Genomic DNA, 26,752 nt, shown 5'->3' with positions numbered 1-26,752 from the left:
ATTTTCAGACATTTTTGTCATTTTTTGGAATAAATCGTGAATAACTTTGGGTAAGGGTTCCGGCTGAAATTGATAGGAAACATTTTTTTAGTGATTTGGATTGTATACTAATTGTTGTTACAGTATTCTGAACTGTTGTTTCCAACTTAAGCAAAACTAGAATTTCTAAAAATGTCCTTGAAATTCGGTGAATCTGATTATGAGGCACCTGATTTGGTAACTGAAAACATTCACATCCGGCGTTTTTCGTCGGATTTCGGAGTTATTTTTGGTTATTTTGCAAGTAATATTGGGCAATATAGATGGCTTTTAACACATTTTAATGCAATAAAAATTTTTGGTCGGAGTCCCCCTTTAAAAGTTTAAGTTTTGAATTTTTTCTGGAATTATCCTGATAAATTTTCTGATTTTTTTTGAAAATTCAAACAATTCAAAGTTTCAAAGAATTATTATTCAGAAAAAAATTTGCAAATTCTCTACATCTTGGCTCACAAGTATTCAGCACCAAAACTCATCAAAAATGTGAACATTTTGTAATCAAAACAGAGAAACTGTCATTCCTGGAAAAGTGTGAATATTCCCAAAAATATCAAGATACATATTTAGTGGTAAGATATTTCAATTTTCTAAAAAAAATTTTAAAAAAAATTTGTTCAGTATTCCTGCTATAATTATCGAGCTCAGAATTTGTCGAAAGTGAAGAGAGAAAAATTTTTTAACGAAATATCAAAAGTTGAAACCATTTTTGTGAGTTTTTGAACTTTTTTGAACTTTTTAATGAAACTTTTCAGTCACTTTCCGTCGGTCTACTCTCCACTGGTCTTGCTTTCTACTTCACTAGAAAATAATTTTGTAATAATTTTTAATTTTTTAATATTTTGAAATAAATTATTTTGCGAGAATGTGTTCACTGATCTTTTTTTCGATCTTATCACTTTAATTTTTGATTTTGGTCGATTTCGCAAATTTGATAATGAACTTTTTGTCATCGAGGAGCACAATTTCGTCTTCATCTCCAAGACGACCGAGTCATCCTGACCGGATCTTCAGTCACGAGAAATGCCCCATCAATGACTCAGCTGCCGCGGATGAATTGTTTTGTTTTTTTTGTTGTCCTAAATTTTTTTCGTCAGGAAAATGGCTTTTTATCTCAACTTTTGCCTTTTTTCGCTCGGTTATTTTAAACTATATTTTCTGGAACATATTTTAATGTGTTGTGCACGTTTTTGCAAAATTTTAGGTGAATTTTTTTTAGGAACAACAGAATATTCAAAGTTCAATTTATAGAGAAGACAGTAGTTCTATGAACCGACAAAAATACGACGATTTTGAAGATTTTAAATTCGGAGAAAACTCTGCAGGTAAGATAATTTTTACCCTTTTCAGCTTAAAGGATTACGCAAAAACGATGCAAGGGATCACCGAAAAAAACAAGAAAAAAAGAGATGATAAATTTCTCTGATAGTGAGCTCAATTTACACAAGTCGGGAAGGTCTTACTTCCGGAAACTGCGTCTCGCCGTGAGCAGGTTAGTTTTCGAAAGTCTGGTGGACAAAGAAACATGCGTGAAATTGCAGGCTCTCAACCGAATGTGGCATGACCCGATTAAAATGATTCAAAAAGTTTGGATTTGTTGTATAAAACAACTGCTCTGATGAGTTTATTTGGATTTGCAAAGATTTGAGTACGGAAATTATATTGAAATGGCTCAAGTAAGTTTATTATCGACATCACAAAGCCAAACACTTCTTTTTTCAGTTAAATCAACATTAATTTCATAAAGAATATCCATCTTATCTACAACCGGAAACTATGACAAGAGAATTTTCAAAATCGAAAATATGGACGAGCGGAAGAATTCGACTTGAGATTTTTTTCATAAATTTTGTCACTTTTTCTTATCTCATAGGTCCCATTATTCTCTCTGATCTCATCGTTTTCTTTTTTGCTGATCCCATTCATTCCTTTGTGTCACACCCCTCATTTTCGTTCCGATTTCCTATTTCTACATTTTAATCAATGTTTTTCTTTTTCTCATACTTGTTCTGTTTTCTTTTTTAATAAATGTTATTATAAATAAAGTGAATGGCATTGAAAAGAAAACAAAATTTGAAAAGCGTGCTACGATGCTCCGAAATCCCGCTGGTCTGTTCGGAATTAGATCTAATTCGTTCGTAGTTCATTCGGTGTTCGTTCGGAATTAGATCAGCTAAATTCTGTATTAGATCATGCCACTTCTATTTACGAACGAACCCAGATCTAATTCCGAATCAAGTCAGATCTAATCCAGAATCGTTTACCTGAGTTGTCTTTTTTCTGAAAATTCAATAAATCAATAGCTCTTTTTTCCTTGACAAAAGATTTTTGGCTCTTTTCTACTTTAGAGGTCCCAAAAAAATTAGCGGTCCCAAAAAAGTTTAGAGGTCCCATAAAAAATAGAGGTCCGATATTTGAAAAACGCACAGATATTGGAATAATGTACAAGAATTTGAACTGTGTGACTAGTTTGAGTTTTGAGGTCTTATAGGATAATATGACTAATCCTAACAATTTTATCTCCAATTCTTTTGCATCTGGCTGATGAACCCCAATTTACATATGAAGAAAGTTTCGGCAATACAGTAATGACTCCGTGATTATGCTGTCTCTCAGGCTTAGACAATTATCAGAAAATATGAATTCCTAAGCCTGTTAGAAGTATAAAATATATCATCAACAATTATTTTGCCATAAGACCTCAAAACTTTAATTTCTTATACAATTCAAATTCTAGTATATTATTCCAGTATCTGTGCTTTTTAAAGTTTTGGACCTCTATTTTTTCTTGGGACCTCGAAACTTTTTTGGGACCTCTGTTTTTTTCGAACCTCTAATTTTTTTTGGGACCTCTATTCTTTTTTGGGACCTCTAAACTAGAAAAGAGCCAGATTTTTTTCATTATTTTTAACGAAATCTTTAACGACCAAAACGTGATTTCTGTGAAATTCAGCTTCGGAGCCCATTTTGTTGATCTTATACTTCCTGATATCATATAAGTTACATTTTTACATTAAAATTTCAATCATAACCTTTTCTCAAGCGAACCAAAAATCTCTTTTCTTGTTTTCAACATGACAAAGTTTCTTGTTTTCTCAGAATCTCCCAATTCAAATTACAGGCTTTCCAGTTTGAAGAAAGAGCGTAGTTTAGGAGTATAAAAAGAGTAGCGGAGCTCTGAAAAATTCATTTCTTCTTCGGGCTCTTTTTCAAGATGCCCAAGACAACAACTCCAAAATCTTTTGTGGACAAAAATCCCATTATTTATTTTCCTGTGAGCAATTTGAATGGATTGAGCAAGGAACAGAGAGCGATGCTAGAGCTCCAGATTATGCTTGGGATAGATTGGACAGAAATCATGAAGCTTTTAATTGCGTATGCCATCACTTTTGTACCATTGGCCATTTGTCTTTTTTGTTGCATGTGCTCGTATCTGACGGCTTTCACTAGGAACCTCAGGGATCATGTAGGGGTAAGTGCACTATCTCGTTTCTAGTGATAGATACAAAAATGTTGTCAATTGACGAAATGATTTTGATGTTTTGATAATTGTTTTGGCAGTTGACCACTTTATCGTGTTTTTTACAAGAAACGAGATAAATAAGCTCGAAGACAGAGGCTCTTTCATACGCCTCCAGCCCAATTATCTAGGCTCTCAGAGGTATCAAAAAATGTTAAATTACAAAACTATTATATCGTTGGCCACAATTTTCTTGTAGACCACTTTTTTGCATGTTCCCTAGCAAATAAGCCATGTACAATACCGGTTGATAAGATAGACAAAAACTGATTTTTAATTGATTTTTGGCCATTTTAACCCTCCTTAGGAGTCTGGAGCTTGGATGTCAAATGTCAGATCACTTTGAAAGGTGCAAAACAGATCTAGAGTGAAAACTTTGCATTCCCAGAATTATTTGAAAATTCCTATTTGTTTAGCTTTTTCTCAAATTTCTGAAAGATACCTCTGTTTACATGTTTTCAGTACAAAAACGAGTCAAAAAGGAGCATCTTCCAGAATTCGGCAAATAACTGAAAAACTAGGAATTTTCAAAACTTCTGTGAATGCAAAGTTTTCAATCTAGGTCAGTTTCACACACACACACACATAATGTTCAAAGTGATCGGAGACTTGATAGCCGAGCTCCAATCAAAATGACCGAAAATCAACAGAAACATCAATTTTTGTATATCTTATTGACCGGTACTGCACGTCATCCGCCCTTAGCAACTCAACCAAAACTACCAAAATTATGTCTACAGTTTGATAATTGAAAACGGAAATTTCAGTGTACTTTAGACTAAATTATAGATACCAGTATGTTTATACATAATTGCTTTGTTTATGAAAAAAAACTTGAAAATTTTAGTGACATTTCAAGAACTTTGAAAGTGATATCATTTGATAATAGCGGGTTACTAGAGTGTCAGAAGAAGCGACGAGTACGGTAGCTATTTCAAAACTGACTATGACGTTTTCCAGAGCCCGCTCTTCCCACTCATCATTTCCTCCTACCGAACCATCAGATACCACTATATAGGTTTCTTCGTTTTTGGAATCGCTGGAATCGCGATGTCAATTGGAAGTCAAGTGTAGTTAGTTCTGAAAAAGGTGTTTAATATTTTAGCTCTCGTTCTTAAATTTACAGTCTCGCAGTATTGTTTATGAGAGTTTTTGTCTTTCTGGCATATGTTCTTACTGTGTACGTGGCAATGTATCAAATAGTCATTTCGATCGTCTCCATTCATCGATTCATCAACAGTCGTCAATCTCCGGAACTCCGAGGAGAGCTGACACGATGCAATGTGTTCTTTCTCATCATTTTCATGACCTTCGTGGTGCTTTTCAAAGATATTGGAATGGGCGTCTGGATGATGATTCTTGTTCTTGACAATGATTCGAGCACAACAACGATTTATACGTTTACGACGTACTACTCGGTCAGTGAGTGGCTCGTAGCGTTTTTAGCATCTTATAGTAAATTCAGATGGTCTACGTCACCCACCAAATCCTCCTGTTCATCGCCACAATCTTCCAATTCTGTATCTCCGAAGCTCCGAAATCCCACTCCGAATACTGCGTTGTCACCCACACAAAGTACATTGGACTCGTCAAAATGGTAATTTTTGAAAAAAGTTTTCGGGTCTCACAAATCCCTATTTTTCCAGATTCTCGGCGCCATCTGTTTCGCATGTTATCTTCTTAAATACGAGACCGTCATAGTCAGTATTCTTCTTAGAAATGATTTTTTTTGTGATCTGTCTACTTTCCAGGCGTCCACTATCTTCTTCGGAGTCGACATCTTCCTGGTACCAGTCGTCATTCAGATTACTGAAATTCGCGCCAAACCAAATGTGATCATCCCAACGGAAATTCAAAAAGTGCCGATGAAAGTCTAAATGCGGAATTATGGGAATCATGTGAAATTGAATAAAGTTATTTTGAGAAGCTTCAGAGAAAATTCCGAATTTATTTTGGCCATACTGGCATTCCAAAAATGTTTTCTTGGTCTGATTTGTGATCACAATTCCGTCCGGGTACACATTTTATTCTTGAAAATTGGAAACAACTATTTTTTTTCTTTTCCAATCGGCATTTCTGAAATTCGGGTGTCTTTTTACGCACAGAGCCCACTACTTCTCAGAAATGAACGTTTTTAAGAACGTTTTCAGTTACAGTAAGGGAATGTGAGGAAATTGCGTATCCCTAGAAAATTTTCATTTTTGAAGTATCACCTGCAACTTTTCTCTTCATAATTTTTCGGAAAATGTAATAAAAACACCTGAAATTTGTTTATCTTTTTTTCCTTGACAACAAATTTTTTTAAAAAGGCGTTTAGAGTTTGATTGCCGCCGCACTTTGGGTAACCATGGAAACTTAAAGTCATCTGAAAAAAGTTTTTGATGCTCGAAAGGATTTGAAATGGGATAGCAATCGAGGAAATGGAGGAGCTGAAAAAATATTTTAGGAATCAAATGCATTCGGTTCGAAGGGCCTGTTACAGTAATCCAAATGTTTGTGCTTCAAAAGGGAGCCTTGAAAAACATGAATATCGGAATTTCGCCCAAGGAGTTGAACTTTTGGAGTTTAACTATTAGATGTGGCGCGTTGCTACCAGCTGAGCTACGATGGCGGGTTATCATATACTTTCTGATGTTACCTACGCGGTTATCATATACTTTCTGATGTTACCTTTTCATATTCAAATTTCAATTACAAGTTTTTCTTTTAAGAACCAAAAGTCATTTTTTGTGCTTTCAGCTGGAAAAAAGTTTCTTGTTTTCTCAGAATCTCCCATCTGAAGTTGCAGGTGTGTCCGTGTAAAGAAAATGTGGAGTGTAGCGGTATCAAAGCTAGCTCTAAAAGCTTATTTTTCACTTCTGGCTCCCTTTCTGAAGATGTCCAACACAACGACTTCAGAGCTGATTGTCGACAACAGACCGACTATTAATATTTCTGTAAACGATTTTAATGGATTCACCAGCCTACGAAAAGCAATTTTAGAGCTCCAACATGGTTGCAATGAATGAAGATAGGACCAAGAAGGTCCTGATCTCGTATGCCGTTACTTCTGGACCATTGGCAATCTGTTTGATTTGTTGTCTGTGCTCGTACAAGATGGCTTTCACAAAGAACCTCAGAGCTCATGCAGGGGAAAGAATATATGTTAATGGTGAATCGTCATAAAAACCAAATGTTACGGTATGCAGGACAGAAGTTTAGACAGAGTTTTAGAACCTGTCATTTTGCAAATGACGATTTTTCAGAGCCCACTCTTCCCACTCATCGCCTACTCCTACCGAAATATCAAGTACCTCTATATAATGTTCTTCGTTTTTGGAATCTGCTCTGGAATCTATTTGTCAATGGGAGTTATTGGGATGTAAGTTTGTAAGGGGTGTTTGATAAAAATTTTCTCAGTTGATCCCATTTTGATATCTTCCATAGCAACCGTTAGTTCAGAGTTAGCTCTCATTTCTTCATTTTACAGCCTACGCATATTTTCTCTCGAAATGTTTTTCGGTATGTCGTGGGCTATTACCTTGTACGTGGCAACATACCAAATGGTTATTTCGATCATCTCCATTCATCGATTCATCAGCAGTCATCAATCTCCGGAACTCCGGAGAGATCCGACACGAAAGAATGTGTTCTTACTCATCGTTTTCGTTGCCCTTTTGATGATTTTCAAAGATATTGGAATTGGCGCTTGGATGTTGGTTCTTGCGTTTGGGAAAGATTTTAGACTGGAAAAACTTACTACGGTTATGTTGTACTACTCGGTCAGTATGGGTTAAAATATTCTCTATACCGTGCCGCTTTAGGCAGAGCTATGTCGTCGCGGAATATTTTTTGAAGAATTTTCAGCATTTTAGCATTTTCCAGCATTTTGGCGTTTTAGCATTTCAGCGTTTATAGTATTTTTAAACACTCAACGCATCACGCATCGTCTTACTTATAGTAGATCAACCTTCAGGTGGTCTACATCACCCGCCAAATCCTCCTGTTCATCGCCACAATCTTCCAATTCTGCATCTCCGAAGCACCAAAATCTCACTCCGAGTATTGCGTTGTCACCGACGCAAAGTACATTGGACTCGTCAAAATTGTAGAATTTTAAAATTTTTCTTCTCTCACAAATTTCTTTTTTTTTCAGATTCTCGGTACTATCTGCTTTGCAAGCTATCTTCTCAACTTCGAAATCACAATAGTTAGTATTCTTTCTTTTAATCATGTTGAGATTACTGTACTTTCCAGGCGTCCACTCTCTTCTTCGGAATCGACATGTTCCTGGTGCCAGTCGTCGTTCAGATCACTGAAATTCGAGCCAACCCAAATGTGATCATCCCGACGGAAATTCAACTAGAGCCACTGATCGTCTAAATTTGTGATTTTGGGAAGAATGTGAAATTAAATAAAGTTACTTTAAATTTGAAAATTTGTCATTCAATGAAACTTTTGCTCTTGGTTTTATTTAGGGTCACAACTCCTTCCGTGTACGCATTTCATTCTCGAAACATCACTTTTTTGTTTTCCAATCAGCATTTCTGAAAATCAGGTGTCTTATTACGCACTTGAGTGGAATTCGTTTGTACATTGTTGATGTTTTCTTTTTTTTCTGAGTTTTGAGCATTTCGAATATTTGCTGACCAACTATATACAGTGATTATTACAAATTTTTTTTGGAAAATTCTAGGGTTGCAACCGACTTAACTACGACACTCCGATATCCCGCATTACCAAGACTCCTCGATCCGACTTGTGGTTTTCAGTTACAGTAATCCGTGGGGGGGGGGGGGAATTTTTCTCTAAGCCTTGCTCTGTTTTTCCTTGACAACGGATGTTTTTGAAAGGTGTTTCCTTGACAACGGATGTTTTTGAAAGGTGTTTAGTATGATTTCAGCAGGTCCCATTTAAAGAAATATGTCGCATTTTTGTAACCATTGAAGCTAAAAGTCAACAGCAAAAAGTTTGTAATGCATGACAAGATATTGAAAAGGAACAAACTTTTCAGATTGATGCAAATAGAGGATCTTAAAATAGATTTTCAGACATTCGATATGAGCAATGACGCATTTTTTTCAGAATTCTAAAACGCAAACGCATTTTCTGCATATGAATTGAAAAACCCAAATTTGGAATGTAGAATCAGTTTTTTGACTCTAAGGACCAAAATTTATTTTGACGAATAAAAAATGATTAAATTCATTTTCCAAGGAGCGCGGACATGAAAAATATATTTTTCGAAATTTCGTTGCCCCTCGAGGCGTTCAGCTTGAGCTTGCTCAGCGTGGCACCTCCAACCGTTGGAGCTGCCACGATGAACTGTGAAGTTGGGCCAATATATATGTAAACGGCACGATAGCCACTAGTTGAACATCCATCACTGTATACCCTCCCGTTCGAATGCATTCTCTCGCTTCGCCTCATGTTACATTTTCAAAAAATTTCTGATGTTACATTTTCATATTCAAATTTTAATCATAACCTTTTCTTTCAAGAGTCAAACATCTCTTTTTGTGTTTTCAACTTGACAAAGTTGTTTGTTTTCTCAGAGTCTCTCATTTTCAATTACAGGTGTTTCGGTCTGAAGAAAAAGTGTAGTTTAGGAGTATAAAAAGAGAAGCGGAGCTCTGAAAACTTCATTTCTTTTTTGGGCTCTTTTTCAAGATGCCCAAGACAACCACTCCAGAATCTTTAGTGGAAAAAAGTTTCAATCATCTTATTTCTGTCAACGATTTGAAAAGCTATAATGGATTGAGCAAGGAACAGAGAGCGATACAAGAGCTCCAAAATATGCTCGCCGCAGAAATGGAGGGTACCAAGAAGCTCATAATTGCGTATGCCATCACTTTGGGACCACTGGCAGTTTGCCTCATTGTTTGTATGTGCTCGTACCTAATGGCTTTCACAAGGAACCTCAAGGCGCATGCAGGGGTAAGTGCTCTATTTCGGTTCCTGTGAGAGATACCAACATGCAGGCAAATGGTAAAATGTTTTTGATATTTTGATGAGTATTTTCAAGTGACCGTTTTTCGATATCTTTAACAGAAGACGAGAAAATTGACTCTAAAGAAGTTTGAACGTCCTTAACAACCTATGAAAACTAATATAATTTTTCAAATGTTCAGTAAAGTCTATTATTATTGCAAAAGACTGATATTTTGGTGTACTTTTAACTAAAATATAGATGCCCAGTATGTCTATACATACATAATTGTTTTGTTTATAATTTTTTTTTGAAATTTTGACATTTGGAGACTTTTCGAAAATTTAGAAAGTTACATCATTTGGCAATAGCGGGTTACTAGAGTGTAAGAAGAAACAGGGGTTACGGTAGCTATTCCAAAACTGACTGTTTTTCAACCGGACGTTTCAAAACTGGACAATTTTCCAGAGCCCACTCTTGCCGCTTATCGCCCACTCCTACCGTACCCTCAAGTTCAACTATATCAGTTTCTTCATGTTTGGAATCTGCGCAGGAATATCGATGTCAATGGGAAATTTATTGTAAGTTCTGAATAGAGTGTTTGATATTTTGAAAATCAAACAAGTTGTTCCGTAATTGCTTTATTTGAAGCCCTCATGCGGGCACTTTGAGGTCAATTATCTCGGTTCGTATGAGAGATTTCAAAAAGTTGCCGACAGATAAAATGCTGGTGACATAATGATAAATAATTTATCAGTTATTCACATTTTCAGGTTTTTCACAATAACCAAAATACAATAATTGAATCAAAGTTGCCTCTCATTTTTTTTTCAGCCTCGGCCAAATCTTTCTCCAAATGTTTATCATTTTGGCATTGGCTATTATCTGGTATGTGGCAATGTACCAAATAATCATCTCGATCGTCTCCATTCATCGATTCATCAACATCCGGCAATCTCCGGAGCTACGTGGAGAGTTGACACGATGCAATGTGCTCTTTCTCATGATTATCGTTTTTCTGTTGGTGATTTTCAAAGATATTGGAATGGTGATTTGGATGGTGGTTCTTATGGTTGGAGGAGGTTTCAACATTGAAATATTATTTACGATTATGATGTACTACTCGGTCAGTAAGGGGAAGTTATGGGACAGAATATTTGTGCTTCACCGTGCCGCTACAGACAGAGCTAAGCGGTCGCAAAATTAGTTTTTCAGCATTTTTGACACGCAAAGCATCACTCGTCGCCTAACGTATAATAGCTCAAACTTCAGATGATCTACATCACCCACCAAATCCTCCTGTTCATCGCAACAATCTTCCAATTCTGTATCTCCGAAGCTCCGAAATCCCACTCCGAATACTGCGTTGTCACCCATACAAAGTACATTGGACTCGTCAAAATGGTAAGCTCTTTTTTTTCTGGGCACATAAATCCCATTTTTCCAGGTTCTCGGCGTCATCTGCTTCGCAAGCTATCTTCTCAACTTCGAGACCACCATAGTTAGTATTCTTTTTCAATTATTTTTTGAGATTACTGTACTTTCCAGGCGTCCACTCTCTTCTTCGGAATCGACATCTTCCTGGTGCCAGTCGTCATTCAGATCACTGAAATTCGGGCCAAACCAAATGTGATTATCCCTACGGAAATCCAAAAAGAGCCACTGAACGTCTAAATTCTCACTTTTCGGAAATGTTGAATTGAATAAAGTTAACTTGAAAATGCATATTTTGTTTATTCTGGAAAGCAAAAAAATATCCAAAAAAGTTTCAGATCTATTTTTGTCATTTTGACATTTCAGAAAATGTTCTATTTCTGTTTTATGATCACAACTCTTTCTGTATACGCATTTTGTTCTCGAAAATTGGAAAAATCATATTTATGTTTTTCCAAACGGCATTTTTGAAAATTCTGGTGCCTTATTACATACGTAAGTGTAATTCGTTTGAATTCCTTTTTTGGGAGTTTTTTGTACATACCAAATATTTGGGGACTAATTGTAACTGAAACGGATGTCAGTAAGAATCGACCTTCCTAAATAAAATTTCCAAAAGTTTTCGAAAAATAATAAAAGTTCATTCCCTAAGGGTTCCGTTCGGACGATCTCTGGAAATTTAGCCAACCAATATCTGGAAATTTAGCCGACCGACCAATCGCCGACTAAGCCGACCGACTTCTGACCCATCCGACCGACGGCGAACCCAGCCCGCCGACCGCAGGCTCAGCCGAGCAGCAGTGGACTGATCGGTGCTAGGTACGCAAACACTCTCTGACATATTGACGCGCAAATTTACAAATTCGGTCCGCTCGGTCGGATGGCGGACTTTCCACCAACTGAAGTCGAAGCTTTATTCTTCACAGCGTTCGACTTGATAACGACACTCCGCATTGCTCGTTCTTTAGCAAGATCACTGTACACGCTATTGTCTATTAAAAACAATCGCACGAGTGAACGCTCTCGAAAACCTGTAGAGGCGCTGTAGAGACGCAGGTTTTTTACTCGTTTACGTGTGCGATTATTTTGAATAGACAATACAAATATTCTTTGGATTATTGTATCCTTAAGGCTTCCACTCCATTTTAAAGCATTGACTTCGTTTAGCTTACTTAAATCCAGGCAAAAAAGTCTCAAATGGAAATTCAGGCTTCTTATAACAACTTCTTCGTGATGTCTTTGAACTTTAATTTAATGCACCAATCTGTTATTTGGGATTGTTTTGCAATCAAAGATTACCGAAAGCTTGCATTAGGTGTAAAAATAGTCATGTTACAATCGTCATTTTATTTACATGAAACCATATTGAATGTTGTCATATTTATTGGATACAGTCTCCGCCTTTTGAGAATGACGAATTTATACATGTATATAAATCTTGACCGATAACTTTAACCAGAAAAAATGGTGTGCACCACGAAGGACCCCTACAAAAAGAAATCCGATGTCAAATCCTTCTTTTTCAAAAAGTTCAACAGTCTCTGTTACGCTATATTCAAGGTTTACGACCATGAGGTTTATTTTGCATCTGCTTGTATTATATTGAACTTTTTCCATTTTGCGGTTCTGTGTCGGAAACCAATGAGAACCTCACCGATTTATCCAATAATGGCATTTGTGGCACTGATGGATATTCTAGTAATGTTATACGATGTAAATCGATTGGCAGTGGAGATTGTGCAAGAGCACACCGACTGTTTCTCACTTGAGGAAGATTTTACGGTTCAGCAAATGGAAGTATTCTGGGATTGCTTCAGAAACTATGCTCGTAGATGCTCCACGTGTCTGAGCTTCTGCATAACACTCATTCGAGTTTTGGTGATTAAGTATCCATTGAACAACGCATTCTCCAAACCATCCACGGCTATTTATTTCATCATTGGAGTTATTTTATTATGTGCTCCAATTCATTTAATCGATCCATATAGGTTCAAAATCGATAGATACGAGGGCGATGTTTATTGGAATTGTGATGATTATCCAGTGGCATATAACAGATACTATTACATTTATGACTCTGAGTTTTATACAGGAAATGTTCAGATAGTGGCGAAGGTTCATAAGATTGCTGATGGAACAATCTCAAAGGTAGAGTTTTGGGTCTATCAAAGGAGTTGGATTTTGCGGGACCTAGGTTTATCAAAGGGTTCATATGGTTCCAATAAAACTTTATGGGCACCATAAGAGTCAGAAGATCTAATCAGAATTCAGAGGTTCTATAGGATCTGGCAAATGAATTATTAGTATAGCGAAGCAAATAGAAGCCTCCAGTATAGAATCATCAAAAAAGTTTTTTCTAGCTACTCCCCAGCATTTCTGCTATGATCGTCACTGTCATCCTAATCCGACAGATGAAACGAATGAAAAATGTTCAGAGCACTTCGAAATCTCGATTGTCTAGAACCACCTCAAAATTGGTCCTCGCACTAACCATCCCTTATTTTTTCGCCGTTTTGCCACTGGGTGTCGTTTGTGTTTTGAGTCCTTTCGGATTTTCAAGCAAGACCCCGGATCAGGGACTTCGTTTATAGTAGGTTTTATGATTCTAGGATTGCGGACTCAGCACAGTGATTGCAAATGCGCTCTATCGAATATTCTCAGTGGAGCGCAGTTGAAGCATGTTTCAACGTAATATTTCAGCGCTGTTCTTGGGGTGGCAGAACGCATGTTCTCGGTGATTCTTGTGATCACTACAGCTACACATCTGATCGTTTGCTTGTTGATGTCATCGGTTTATCGAAAAACTGCGAGATCGTTGATTTTTTGCTGGCCACATGTAATCTTGATAAGCTTGATTAACACAACAATTTTTAATTTCAGTCCCTCCGAATCGGAATTTCCATCAAATTCACAAAAGGGTCGCAGAATATACGTATGCTGAAGTTCGTGTCTATTCTGTTAACAATGCAAATTTACAGAGACGGCAAGCACTTCGGATCGATCCAGAACTCTTACCAGCTAAATTTCTCATTTTTCTGTCTTCTTTTTTACCGGAAAATCATTTATTTTAAAATTAAACATAAAGCACCTTTTGCTGGCTATAGTCTGTGCATTTTCGTCCATTGGAGACTTTTATCAGGTTAACAGCTTTCGCGGTCTGAAACTTTGAATGAAGATCGGATATCTTGCTAAAACTCACTTTGCATAGGAAAAATGACTTTGCGGTTTTTCGATATTCAAAGGACATGAGCAAGCAAATCATCATATGAGTAGCAGTAGTGATGACAAGAATCACCGAAAACAAGCGTTCACCAACCCCAAGGACGGCGCTGAAATAGCTCAAGTTATGCGGAAGACGTTTCGAATGCGCTCCAACGAGGATGTTCGGCACAGCGCATATAAAATAACGGAATGCAGAATTTAGAATTATTAAACTTACTACAAACGAAGTCCCTGATCCGGCAACTTGTTTGTGAATGAGAATGGACTCAAAACACAAACGACGCCCAGTGGAAAAACAGCAAAGAAATATGGAATGGTTAATGCGAGGACCAATTTTGAAGTGCTCCTAGACAATCGAGATTTCGAAGTGCTCTGTTTAGTATTCATTCGTTTCATCTCTCGGATTAGTATGACGGTGACAATGATGACAGAAATGCTGGGGAGTAACTGGAAATATTCTGATTTTGTCTTACCTTTGTCTTACTCTTACCTTTGAGATGGTACCATCGGCAATCTTATGAACCTTCGCCACTATCTGATCATTTCCTGTATAAAACTCAGAGTCATAAATGTAATAGTATCTGTTATATGCCACTGGATAATCATCACAATTCCAATAAACATCGCCCTCGTATCTATCGATTTTGAACCTATATGGATCGATTAAATGAATTGGAGCACATAATAAAATAACTCCAATGATGAAATAAATAGCCGTGGATGGTTTGGAGAATGCGTTGTTCAATGGATACTTAATCACCAAAACTCGAATGAGTGTTATGCAGAAGCTCAGCCACGTGGAGCATCTACGAGCATAGTTTCTGAAGCAATCCCAGAATACTTCCATTTGCTGAACCGTAAAATCTTCCTCAAGTGAGAAACAGTCGGTGTGCTCTTGCACAATCTCCACTGCCAATCGATTTACATCGTATAACATTACTAGAATATCCATCAGTGCCACAAATGCCATTATTGGATAAATCGGTGAGGTTCTCATTGGTTTCTGACACAGAACCGCAAAATGGAAAAAGTTCAATATAATACAAGCAGATGCAAAATAAACCTCATGGTCGTAAACCTTGAATATAGCGTAACAGAGACTGTTGAACTTTTTGAAAAAGAAGGATTTGACATCGGATTTCTTTTTGTAGGGGTCCTTCGTGGTGCACACCATTTTATTTCTCAAAATTGTGTTCAAGATTTGTGTTCAATGTCCATATTTTGGTATCGGAAAACTTGATCAAAACTAGGTTCGTTGGCAGCAGAAAACAAAGAAAATATGCGTACAAATTTTGCCACCCATGTGTTCAATGCATATTTTCACATAGTTTTTTAATCAAAAACACATATTAGGGATTTCTAAAAATACCCTTGATTATCTGTGTATTGCTTGATAGATCGAAAAACAAGAATTAGAAAAACACATTTTTTTAACTTTGATCGTTTGGGCATTGAGTATACAGTGTGAAAGTTGATTGAAGTATAAAATGTTAAGGGACAGGATTAACCAAACAGAGTTTATTTGTCCCAAAAAATCAATCCAACGGAAGAGCACACTCGACAGGCAAGCCAGTAGCCAACACTGCTTGTCCCTGACTCTTCACAGCGGCGGCAGTCTCCACGATCTTCTGAACCACCATGATCATTGTAGTGAACACTGTGAATCCCAATCCCTCGGTCAACGACACCGCCTGCGGAAACTGTGTCTTCAAGTCCTCCCGAATTTCTGGTTTCACATCACGAATGCTCATTGCGAAATCACGAAGGAGTTGAAGGTTCTGAGCAGCAGTCTCCCCTGCTGGGCGTTGATCGCCAAGAAGATCCACAGCCTTGACACGCCATTCGCGAAGCAAAGCTTGAGATTCTGGCTTTAAATTATTGAATTTGGTGTAGAATGTCGAGTTGAGAGTGGAGATTTTGTCGTGGACCGATGGAAGATAGGTGCGAACCATGTCTACGATTTCGGCGGTGGTGTTGGGACGGTTGATACGGTCTTGGAACCAGCTAGATAGGAAGTTTACCACTTCGCCTTTCCGGGTGATGTTCAGCTGGAAGAATTGTAATTTTGAAGTTAATTTCCATCTACATATGAGGGGAAATTTTTGAAAATGAATTATTTAAAGTTTGAGTAAAGAAGTGTCGTGGGCAAAGTACCGGGAAACCTGTATTACAAGGACAGCGCTCCTATTGTTCCAAGGCTCATCTGGAGGGCATTATATTAGTGGCTCTTCAATTAGAGTTGGTTCTTCTACTTTTCAGTCATTTTTTTCCGAAATTCTCATTTGGTGAATTCTTGTTCAAAATTAAAGGCAAAATGTTGCAATTTCACCAAAGTTGAGCAAAATTCGTGAGCAAAAAATGTTTCAAAAACTTTGTGTGATATTTTGGAATTTCTGGAATATTTTAAAGGTGGGGGACAGGAGATTTTTCGTAGGATTTTTGTAGCTAGGGTATGCATTCTACCGTGACGGTGTACAACGCTTAATGTCACTCTGCGTACAGCGGTCGTCCTCACCTTTATGAATGCAATCGGGCGCCGGCTGCCTCTTTGCCCGCGTGGCTCAGTCGGTAACGGCGCCGCACCGTCAATACTAGTCTCGACAAGTTCAACTCCTCGAGGGGCATATTTAAACGGAATTTCGAGAAATTATTTTTTTCATGTCTCCCCACCTTTAAACTGAAAACGTTCGAAAAACTATCAATTTCAAACTCTACATTTTGAAGGAGCCCCTTCTATCAAAGGAGCCCTTCTAATACAGGTTTGGACCACAGATAAAAGTAGGCACAGATAGGCAGTTAGAAATGAGCTTCTGAGGATTAGCAGACCAATTCTATAATATTCTCAACTCACATTGTCCATAGTTGTAATAATATCCAACGGCAACATGTCCTTGAAAATTTTCAACAATCCAATATACCCATCCAAAGTCTCAACAGTCAGCAGTTGCTCAGTCTTCTTAACCATCGGTTCCTCAACATCTTTCAGAACATTTTCAATTTTAGGACCTTCAGTTGGAGCGCAGGACCCAATAGCACAGAGAGAAATGAATAGGAAGAGGGACAGCTTCATTTTGGTCCAGAATATTCTTTGACTTTCATGCGGCCTTTTTTATAATGGCGGTATAGGGGTATCGTGTTACTGTAGGAAAATAAACTCATTTTGTTTTTCATTTATTTTTTGAGAAGATGATAAACAAACATATACAAACTTTTGATTTTTTGGTCCATAATATAAACAAAACGTACCGGTAATTTGCATGTCTATGAATTATACAAAAACTGACAAACAACAGATGCCACTTCAAAATAAGACTAATTGGAGACAAGCCAACACAAAATCAATGGTATCAATACCCAGAAATCCAAATTCAGCGTTTCAATATAAGAAAGATCAATGGCTTTTGGATAGAAATATTTGGGCATTTTCCCGTTGTACTTAAAAAGTCTCTTAAATTTAAAAGCAGCCTCATCGAGAGCTGGCATTGGCGAATCGGCAAAAGTTGAAAGAAAATGCTCAGCATTCGTTTGATAGGATTTGTGCTCGACGACTTCGCGGATATGATTTTCGAGATAAGATTCGGAGAGATGGAATTTGTTCAGAATTCGAGCAAATCCTTTGGATTTCGCAAGCCATGCATTCCTCATTTGCTCAGCAAACATTGGCATGAAAATTGATGGTGTGGCGGAGCAGACGGCTTCTTTGACACTGAAAAAATTCGAAGGTTTTTGAATTTAGAGGTTTTTCACTCATATAAGTCCCTAGTCCCTTTTTTTCCAGCTGCCAGCTGAGCTTCGCGGTCGTAAGAATTGGCTGCGTAGCTCAACTGACAAAGCTAGAAAATTCTAAAAATTCAAAGACATTCTCCTCACCTCTTCAATCCTCCATGACTCACAAACAACACCGTCTTCTCATGATTCAAAATCAGCTGCTGTGGAACCCACGACGACACTTTCACATGCGTCATTAAACCATCCGGTCTCTCGCCTTTCATACTCCAAACCACACGATAATCGGTTAGCTTGTTGAGAACGTTCAGGAAAATTTCAAATTTCTCTTCTGGTGCAAACCGCCAATCGATAATCGTTCCGAACGCGACAAGGATGGTTCCTGAATTTGAGAATTTGAAAGATTATTTGAAAGAATGAAAACCTTTCGATTCAGGAGCGTTCACAAATTCCGCCCATTCTTCTGTGAGTTGGTTTTTTGGAGGGTTGCAATACGTTCCAAAGGAGAAGTACTGAAAATTTAGAAATTAAGATGTTGAGGTTGTTAGGGATGAGCCGTTAAGGATACACAGTTCAGAGTGAGCAGTTGGGGAAAAGCAGTTGAGGACATTTAAAAATAATCATTTGAGAAAGAGCAGTTAAAGGAGGCCAGACATCAAAAAAGAAAAAGTTTTCCTGATATTTTGCATAGAGAACCCCCATGAGAAGTTGAACTCATGACAGGCAGGGGTACAGCGTCGATACCGGCTGAGCTACAGGGGCGCGAAGGCGCCTGCCGACCGATGACCTGCATAAGCGCGGCGCGATTTCGTCCCTCGAACTTTCCCCCGAAATTTTTGCTGTCTCGCCTCCTTTAAGGATGTACAGTTACAAGATGAGAAGTTAAAAATAAGCAACTGAGGATGAGCATTTAAGAATAAGCAGTGAAGAATGAGAAGTTGAGGATGAGCAATTAAGAATGAGCAGTTCAGAATGGAAAGTTGGGGAGGAGTAGTTGAGGAAGAGCTCTTAAAGATGAGCAGTTGAGATACACAATTTGGGATAAGCAGTTAAGGATGGACATTTGAAAATAAGCAGTCAAGGATGAGCAGTTGCGGATGAGCAGTTAAGAATGGGGATTTGAAAATAAGCCGTTGCGGAAAAGCAATTAACGTTGAGACCTTTAAGGTTGAGCCCTTAGGGAAGATACACAGTTAAGGATAAGCAGTTAAGGATTGCTAGTGACCGTAGCTCTTCTGTAAACTGTCAAAAACTCACATCATTTGTTCTTGCTCCAATTGGATACAATGGATCCGGCATATCAGTGAAAGAAAACGAGCTACGTCGATTGTAATCGTAGAATGAAAAGTATGGAAATGGAATAATGGATCTTAATGCCCATTTTTGTGCGAAACCAGCTACTCCGCCAGTGATAAACATTGATCCAAACCAGTCGACAGTTGAGATAACACGATGCCACCATTTGTCGGTTGTGAAGTTTGACATAGAGTAGGGAAGAAAGTTTGGGACCATCAGAGCGTAGTTTCTGAAAAATTGATTTTAGGATATTTTGAAATTTTATGAATTTTTGGAGTTTTCTGAAATTTTCTGAAATTCGCAAAACTGCTAACACGTTTTCAACTTCAAAAAATCCAGTGGACATCCGGACACACAGACACACCTACTGAATCCCTTGAAGGTTCCGTGGGCACTTTCAACATCACTTGAGTGCATCATAACATGTGGTTTTCCAGTAATTTCAGCCATTGCATATCCACATGGAGAAAATAAAGAATCCGAAAGAAATAAATCCCAATTCTCGTTGGCAATCTCCATCCATCTCTCCTTTTGATGCTTCAAAATTCGATTACATGAAATCGAACCGAAGAAAAATGGAACTGCTTGATGGACAAATGTGAATTCGTCTTCGAATGCGATTTTGAAGAAATCCTTGGAGATGAAATGGTTTTCGAACCCTGAAAATAATTTGGAGGATTCTGAATATCAAAAATTTCGAATTTCTAAACTTTTCAAAACTCCTGGAAATCATTTTTAGGCATATTTTCAAGTGTTTGAGTTTTGAAGCAATATATATTTTTCAGAACTTAAAAAAGCTTCATAAGAGTCTGAAATTCAAACAGTTTCCAATTCATAAATCTCGAAGTTTTGAATATTTTAATCTCTCTAGAACTTCTGCACATAATCAACATTTTTCCATTCTAAATTTTTTAAATAAAATTCGTTTAAATTTTTGAAATTCCCAATTTTTACAGAATTATTGAACTTTTTAAGACTAGTGTTTTATGAGTTTCTGTATTCTTGAGTTTCGAAATCTCATAGGTTCTCAGATTAAAAATCTAGGGAGTTCAAAAATTCGTAAATTCCGAAAGTTTTCCGAATTCCATGGAATCAGAAAGAAATCAATGCTCATAACTCATCACTTCGAAAATTCGGGAATTTGTAATTTTTTGAAGAAAATTCCTGAAAATTCAGAATCTCAGAAAATAAGAAATTTTAAAAATTCAAAAAAATCGAAAATTCAGATAATTAGATATTCAGAAATTAGTTGCCTGGGGCATCTACCCTCCAACCCCTTCTAAAGGTTCCCTCTAACCACGCAACGACACTCCGCTATCCCGCTCGGCGCGCGCACAGTTTAAAATTTAGTTTTGAGTGGTTGCGAGCTTGGATTTGGCTCGTGGTTGTTCTAGGGACTCTTTTAAGGATTTCAAGTGAGTTTGCTTGAGTTCTAAGCTTTTATTTGTTGTTTCTTTCTAACTTGTTCATAATAAACCGATTTTGTTACATTTCTTGTTGATTTTCTTCTATTTTATCACAGGAACCTGATACCCCGGACATACCGCGGGCAATTAATTAAAGAAAAAAAACGGAAAAAAAGTTTCACTAATTTTTAAAGTTCAGAGCAAATGAAATTCTCACCTGACATATTAATAAACCTCTCCGCCATCCCAAAATCCATATCCTTTTTATAAGTGGCCATTTCTAGAGCCGTCAAATGTCCGTCTTTTTGTAATCGATGCATTAGTGGAGTAATTGACGTTGCATGAGATCTGAAATGGAAGAGTTTTGCTGAATAAATATTTTTAGCCCACGAAAAAAACCATACCTTCCCTGATCCATCACTGTTAGAAGCACCTTGGCAGATTCACAAAGAAATGGTAGATTCAGAAAAATTATGAAAATCAAAAATAGGTTTTTCATTTTTACAGTTAGCTGAAATTTATTCATTTAGAAGTTGTTAAAAATAATGAAAAATCAATTTGAACAAGAAAAAAATAGTATATGAAAATGATAAAAGTGTAGACCAAAAATTTTTTGACCTTAAAAAACTTTTTGTTCTCTATATAAATCTAATCAAAACCTACAAGATAGAATTGTATGCTGTAGTCGTAGAAGATTACTATCTTTCACTGTCTGCGTCTTTTTTGATATTCTCCTTTTTCGTTTTTTGACAGTTTGAGGGCAGAAAATGGAATGAGGATGATAAGAAAAAATGTGGGAAAGTTGGACAGGAAAAAAATTGGGTAAATTAGTTGATAAGAGAATTTTGAAGTTATGAGATTCTGCGATTTTGGAATTTAGAAAATTGAGCTTCTGAAATGCTGAAGTTCAAAAGTTCTGAAATTCTTAAATTCTTGAAATTCAGAGATTCTGAAGTTATGTGATTGATGGATTCTGAAATTCTGAAATTTCAAAGGATTCTGAAATATTGAAATTCTGAGATTCTAAGATTCTGAGATTTTGAGATTCTAAATTTTTAGATTCTGGGATTCTGAGATTCTGAGGTTGTTTAGCTTCTGCTGAGATTCCGAAGGATTCTGAGATGGGGCGATTCTTAAATTTTTGAAATTTGAGTTTATGAAATTCTGCGATTTTGAGATTCCAAAAATTTCGAGAAATCGAATTCTGAAAACTCATCTAAAAGTCGGAACTTTTCAAAACAAAGACTAGATTTCTAAAAACGCTGATATTTGAAAAAATCTGAAATTCTACCGACTTCGTAATTCCTGATATTGAATTTTTCATCTCACAATATTAGACTTTTAAAGTTTTGCTCAAATTTTTGTTTTCAAGATTTTCGGTTTTTCCTTCACATCATACAATTTTTACTAGTTTTCCAAAAAAATTTGAAGTAATTCCGAAAAATGATAATAATCTTATCGCTTCTCTCTCTTTCTCTCTCTCTCTCTCTCTCTCTCTCTCTCTCTCTCTCTCTCTTTTCTCAATGGCGTCAACAAAAGTGAAACTACACGCAAAAAAATATTTCGCAATTTTCGGCAAGTTTTGTTGATTTTCTCCCACTCACTAGCTCTATTTCAATATGGACAAGGCACTCTTTTTTCAAAATTTTCCTTTTTTCTTGTATTTTACACTTTTTAAAATCATGGCCCTTTAAACTGTTTTTTATCCCCTCAACTTCAACCCGAAATACCTTAGTTCCTGTCAGAGATATCAAAAAGTGAACAACTGGCGAAATGTGTCTGATATTATGATAAACATTTTATTAGTTGGCAACTTTTTGATACCTTTCCCAGGAACCGAGATGAACTGAGCCAAAGTAAAAGTACAGATTTTCCAGAAAAAGCGATGCATACAAGAGTGTATGTTTCCGAGGATCGTACCAAAGTCTTTGTACTGTTTTACGAGGCCGCTTGTGTTTTTTCGAATTTCTATCCTACTGGGTTTTCGGCTGCTCCAAATATTCAGCAATTTTTGAAAAATGAGGAACTAGCAAAAGAGGAAGAGCTGAAAAAGAAGCAGACATTCAACTGTAGTGAGCAGTATTTTATGTAAGTTTTCTTGAATCCTAATTATCTTGGTTCTTAATTGGTATATCAAAAAGTGGTCAATTGATAAAACAATTATCATATTATCCTGCATATTTTATCAGTTGACTTCTTTTCGATATCTTTCACAGGAATTGAGATAAATTGGCTCGATGTAGAAGGACCCTTGAACCTAATTATCTCGGTTCAAAAATAAGATATCAAAAAATGGAAAACTTAGAAAAGATGTTTAAAAAAACAACACAATTTGTTTTTGCAATTTTCCAGGTACCACAAGGCGCTACTCGTTGGTGACGAACAAATCGCTGAACAAATTCTGAAAGAATATAATCCAATGAAAATAAAATTGCTAGGAAGGAAGCTGAATATGAGCAAGGAGCAGTTGGATAAGTCAGTCTTTTTTAAATTAGAATGGGAAATGCGCTCCGAGGATTTGATCCTAGACAAACCACAGCTTCGGAAATAGTACCATCTGGTAGATCTCAACTTTTTCTAAAATATCAATTATATTCCCGCACAAAGCATGTAGCCCTTTTCCAGATGGTCCAAAATATCTCGAGACGTCATGTTTAATGCTTGCCTTGAGAAATTTTCTCAAGATGAAACGTGCCGGAAAACACTGTTCAGAACTCATGGAATGACACTTGTCGAGGCATCTCCAACTGATAAAATTTGGGGAATTGGTAAGTCACTTTTTAGAAATTTAGCAAAAATTCAAAAAAAAAGTTCAGGTCAAAAAAGGTTACCATTCTAGAAAGTGATAGAAAAACCCTCCAACTTTGAGCCAATTTATCTCTGTCCCTGTCAAAGATATCAAAAAACGGTCACTTGATAATATGTTCATTATAATTTCACAAATATCTCTTATCAGAATTGAAATAAATGAGCTCAAAACATTATTCTGAATATTTCCATGTTTTAAAAACTGAGTTTTACCAGGGGTTTGGAGCTAACAATTCTTTTTTAAAACCCTTGAAAATTGAAAACAATTGTTATATTCAAAAAACTTTTTTTTTTGCAACTTTTTGTTGTGATGCCGCGCAATCGCGCTCTATCTAACTCGAAACCATGAAGATCTTTGAGCCAATTTATCTCGGTCCCTGTGAAAGATATCAAAATACGGTTACCTGATAAAATGTTCATTGTAATATTACCAACATTTTATTAGTTGACAAAATGTTGATATCTTTCATAAGAACTGAGATAGTTAATGTTTTTTCAGGATTAGACAAAAATGACAAACGATCGGAAGATGAACGAACATGGAGAGGAACCAATTGGTTGGGAGAGACATTGGACAAAGTTAGAGAGGAATTATGGAAAAAAGAGGAATTCCAAAAAGAAAGAGAGCAAATTGGGAAGGAGAGTATGGAGACAAGATGCCAGTTGTTGGAACATTTTCCATTATAATTTTGAAAATCAAATCTCAAATGAATTGTTTTAAATGAAATCAGAACTTTCCATTTTTCAAAGATTTAGTTTTTTTTTAGGTTTTCAGAAACTCTGAATATCATTCTTATAATAAATAAATGAAGTTGCGTCTCTTTTTCTCTCTGTCAGTTTGTCCGCAAATTTTGAAACGCTTGAAAATAAAATATAGTTTCACGTGACCTTTAAAAAAGTGAGTCGCGAAGCGACGAAAAGGTTAATTCCAGCTGTTTGAAGCGCCGGAGGCGCGGCAATCAGGCTGGCGTTTTCAATTAAAACTCGAAAATTTGAAAAATGCAAATATTTTGTAAATTTAAAAAAATTGATTTTCTGAAAATCTTAAATTCTGGTAAGTTAGTGATTCAGAAACCTAGACATTTGGAAAATGAAAATGTTAGAAATTCAGAAATTTAAAAGGAAAAACAATTTATTATTTATTTAGAAAATCAAAAAGAAGGTTCAAGTAGTCTCGTAGTCTATTTCATATCCTGCTTCTTCAGTTCTTCTTGGTCTTCTTGGTTTTATCTCCTTTTCTACTTGGCCCAGCCGTCTTCCTCGAGTTTGCATTCTTGTTTTTCCCAGTAGGAACCTCGGAACTTCCAGATTTTGTCCACTTCACAACTTTTACGCTTCCTTCTTCGTAGTTGTATTCTAGTTTCTCCAGCAGCCAAGGACGTACTGGAGGATGACAAATCCTTTTACCAAGAATTGGTGGCACGTCGGCTTCTGGAAATTTTCAAGTTTCAAAAAAGTTGTATATCAATTAGACAGTATTGAAATTTTCTTAAAAACTTGAAAAAAAAATCAATTTTCTAACTCAATTTTGAGTATGAAGTTTGAGAGAGCGCAGAGAAACGAGAGTGTCTGCCTGTCTGCGTCTCTAACCTTCAAACTTCAAATGGATGTATCTCAGTCTGAAAAAGTCCATTTTGAGTGGTTTTTCAGTGCATTTTAAAAGCGAAAACTTAGAAAATGTTAAATGTAAAATGAAGAGTTTAAAAATCACAAAAAATTGTTTTCAAAGTTTTTCTTACCTTTAACCAATCTCTGAGCATCTGTTTTTCTGTGTTTGCCAGGCCCTCGTTTCTGAACTGGGGGCGGTGCCTGGACCACGACTTCCTCATCCGAATCTTCTGAAACCTCAATTTCATGTGCCACGTCATCTGGAGTTGGAAAATCGGGCGCCTCAAAATCGTAGTCCCTTCCCACACTGCTGAGTCTTCTGGGGATATCTGGAATCTCAATATCCGCATTTTTCGGTTCCGACTTGGTAGACTCGGCCTCCAAGTAGCTGGGCTCATCTCCTTCGCGTATATGCGTGTCGCCGACAAGAATAAGTCCGGAGATGGCTCTCTGAAATTTTTTGTTCTATTTTGGAAATTCTGAGGATTGGATTTGTGAAATCGCAAAGCTTTAGATTTTCCCGATTTTAAAACTTCAGAATTTCAGAACTTTAGGATTTCAGAATTTTCGAATTTCAGATTTCCAGAATTTCAGATTTTCAGAATATCAGAATTTGACAGTTACAGACCTTGAAATTACCGAATTTCAGAATTTCAGAAGTTCAGATTTTCAGATTTTCAGAGTTTAAGAATTTCCGAGCTTCAGAATTTTAGAATTACAGAATTTCAGAATTTCAAATATTCAGAACTTCAGAATTTTTGAACTCCCAAAATCCAGAATATCAGAACTTCAAAATGTAAGAATTTCTAAATTTTCGAGTTTCCAAATTTCAGATTTCCAGAATTTCAGAAAATCAGAATTTCACAGTTTCAGAACTTTAGAATTTCCACATATTCAATTTCCAAATTTCAGATTTTCAGAATTTCGGTTTTCCAGAATTTCAGAATTTCAGAATTTCCAAATTTCAGATTTTTAGAATTTAAAATTTTCTTACCCTTCCAGGAACGATCGTGGTAGACATTGGCCTTCTGCGACCCTCGAAAACACTTTGTCCGATGTTTTGAGCTCCTCTGTTAGTTGCTCCCGATTGAATAATGGCTCCGGCTCCGGATGATCCTACAGATGCGTAGAAGTCCTCTTCAGAAGAAGAGTCACTGGAGACGTATCCTCCCATAGCCAAGCGCTCCATTTTTTGCAGAATCGTTTCCGACATTTTTCGATTGATTTTTCTTATTTTTTTGCTCTTTGGAGCTCTCAGAAAAGTGAAGAATTTCACGGTTTTTTTTTTGGCTTTTATAAGGAAAGCGAGGAAAGATCTAGGGCAAGATAAGGGGGGTCACGTAATAAATTGGATTTTTTTGAAAAATTCTTTCTTCTAGAAGTCGAAAAAAACAAGAAAAATAAGGTCAGTTGATATTTTTAAAAATACTTTTTTTTGAATTTTTTTCAATGAAGTTAGTCTTCAAAACCTAAAAAAAGATGAGATTTTTAAAAATTTTTTTTTTATTTTATTGATTTTTTTTTCTTCTAACTCTTATTTCCGATTTTGCGGAATTTTCAAAATTTTATGAAATTTCATTTAAAGGGGGACTCCGACCAAAAATTTTTATTGCATTAAAATGTGTTAAAAGTGATTTCGAATATTATTGCGAAAAAAATCAAAAAAATCCGAAATTCCCGAAAAACGGCGTTGAAAAGGAAGAAGAGGTGCCGCCGGGGGACGAGGATTTTCAGTGAGAAACCTAGGCCACGGCAGCGGGCGCCTTTCCAACGTGGCAAATTTCCCGG

General features: G+C 36.6%; 10 protein-coding genes across 10 annotated transcripts in view; 6 read left to right on the top strand and 4 right to left on the bottom strand.

The window, feature by feature from the left end:
* Positions 1-848, top strand: part of CBG06295 — a gene marked incomplete at both ends in the record, with an annotated part of 7,826 nt that extends 6,978 nt beyond the window's left edge. Inside the window, 2 exons of the mRNA XM_045237104.1 lie at positions 658-747; positions 792-848. Coding sequence (XP_045093179.1) covers positions 658-747; positions 792-848 — 147 coding nt within the window. The remainder of the gene's footprint in view (positions 1-657; positions 748-791) is intronic.
* Positions 849-3,250: 2,402 nt separating this feature from the next.
* CBG06292 lies at positions 3,251-5,433 on the top strand (the record flags this gene model as incomplete). The annotated part of the gene is made up of 5 exons (XM_045237103.1): positions 3,251-3,508; positions 4,517-4,629; positions 4,683-4,974; positions 5,022-5,153; positions 5,203-5,433. 5 exons carry the CDS (start codon positions 3,251-3,253, stop codon positions 5,431-5,433), a joined length of 1,026 nt encoding a protein of 341 aa, XP_045093178.1.
* A 1,114-nt stretch (positions 5,434-6,547) lies between these two features.
* On the top strand, positions 6,548-7,918 carry CBG06291 (the record flags this gene model as incomplete). Its single annotated transcript, XM_002647210.1, has 6 exons — positions 6,548-6,700; positions 6,802-6,917; positions 7,026-7,317; positions 7,512-7,643; positions 7,692-7,745; positions 7,793-7,918. 6 exons carry the CDS (start codon positions 6,548-6,550, stop codon positions 7,916-7,918), a joined length of 873 nt encoding a protein of 290 aa, XP_002647256.1.
* Positions 7,919-9,205: 1,287 nt separating this feature from the next.
* On the top strand, positions 9,206-11,138 carry CBG06289 (the record flags this gene model as incomplete). Its single annotated transcript, XM_002647209.1, has 6 exons — positions 9,206-9,472; positions 9,933-10,045; positions 10,299-10,590; positions 10,737-10,868; positions 10,912-10,965; positions 11,013-11,138. The coding sequence occupies 6 exons, from the start codon at positions 9,206-9,208 to the stop codon at positions 11,136-11,138; spliced, it is 984 nt and encodes a 327-aa protein (XP_002647255.1).
* Positions 11,139-12,362: 1,224 nt separating this feature from the next.
* Positions 12,363-13,920, top strand: CBG06288 (the record flags this gene model as incomplete). Its single annotated transcript, XM_002647208.1, has 5 exons — positions 12,363-13,046; positions 13,259-13,488; positions 13,599-13,734; positions 13,779-13,830; positions 13,877-13,920. The coding sequence occupies 5 exons, from the start codon at positions 12,363-12,365 to the stop codon at positions 13,918-13,920; spliced, it is 1,146 nt and encodes a 381-aa protein (XP_002647254.1).
* Positions 13,921-13,971: 51 nt separating this feature from the next.
* CBG06287 lies at positions 13,972-15,294 on the bottom strand (the record flags this gene model as incomplete). The annotated part of the gene is made up of 4 exons (XM_045237102.1): positions 13,972-14,055; positions 14,098-14,227; positions 14,338-14,567; positions 14,611-15,294. 4 exons carry the CDS (start codon positions 15,292-15,294, stop codon positions 13,972-13,974), a joined length of 1,128 nt encoding a protein of 375 aa, XP_045093177.1.
* Positions 15,295-15,655: 361 nt separating this feature from the next.
* CBG06286 lies at positions 15,656-17,190 on the bottom strand (the record flags this gene model as incomplete). Its single annotated transcript, XM_002647206.1, has 2 exons — positions 15,656-16,168; positions 16,972-17,190. The coding sequence occupies 2 exons, from the start codon at positions 17,188-17,190 to the stop codon at positions 15,656-15,658; spliced, it is 732 nt and encodes a 243-aa protein (XP_002647252.1).
* Positions 17,191-17,432: 242 nt separating this feature from the next.
* Positions 17,433-21,047, bottom strand: CBG06285 (the record flags this gene model as incomplete). The annotated part of the gene is made up of 7 exons (XM_002647205.1): positions 17,433-17,826; positions 17,991-18,228; positions 18,271-18,358; positions 19,104-19,371; positions 19,507-19,801; positions 20,766-20,896; positions 20,953-21,047. 7 exons carry the CDS (start codon positions 21,045-21,047, stop codon positions 17,433-17,435), a joined length of 1,509 nt encoding a protein of 502 aa, XP_002647251.1.
* Positions 21,048-22,433: 1,386 nt separating this feature from the next.
* Cbr-irg-1 lies at positions 22,434-24,043 on the top strand (the record flags this gene model as incomplete). The annotated part of the gene is made up of 3 exons (XM_045237101.1): positions 22,434-22,636; positions 23,174-23,316; positions 23,856-24,043. 3 exons carry the CDS (start codon positions 22,434-22,436, stop codon positions 24,041-24,043), a joined length of 534 nt encoding a protein of 177 aa, XP_045093176.1.
* Positions 24,044-24,557: 514 nt separating this feature from the next.
* Positions 24,558-26,177, bottom strand: CBG27338 (the record flags this gene model as incomplete). Its single annotated transcript, XM_045237100.1, has 3 exons — positions 24,558-24,787; positions 25,096-25,414; positions 25,959-26,177. 3 exons carry the CDS (start codon positions 26,175-26,177, stop codon positions 24,558-24,560), a joined length of 768 nt encoding a protein of 255 aa, XP_045098536.1.
* Between the last annotated feature and the right edge of the window lie 575 nt (positions 26,178-26,752).

The sequence above is a fragment of the Caenorhabditis briggsae genome, assembly GCF_000004555.2.
Source record: "Caenorhabditis briggsae complete genome, chrV, whole genome shotgun sequence".
Classification (NCBI taxonomy): domain Eukaryota; kingdom Metazoa; phylum Nematoda; class Chromadorea; order Rhabditida; family Rhabditidae; genus Caenorhabditis; species Caenorhabditis briggsae.
The sequence above is the reverse complement of the archived record's forward strand: the minus strand, read 5'-3'. Positions and strand labels throughout refer to the sequence as shown.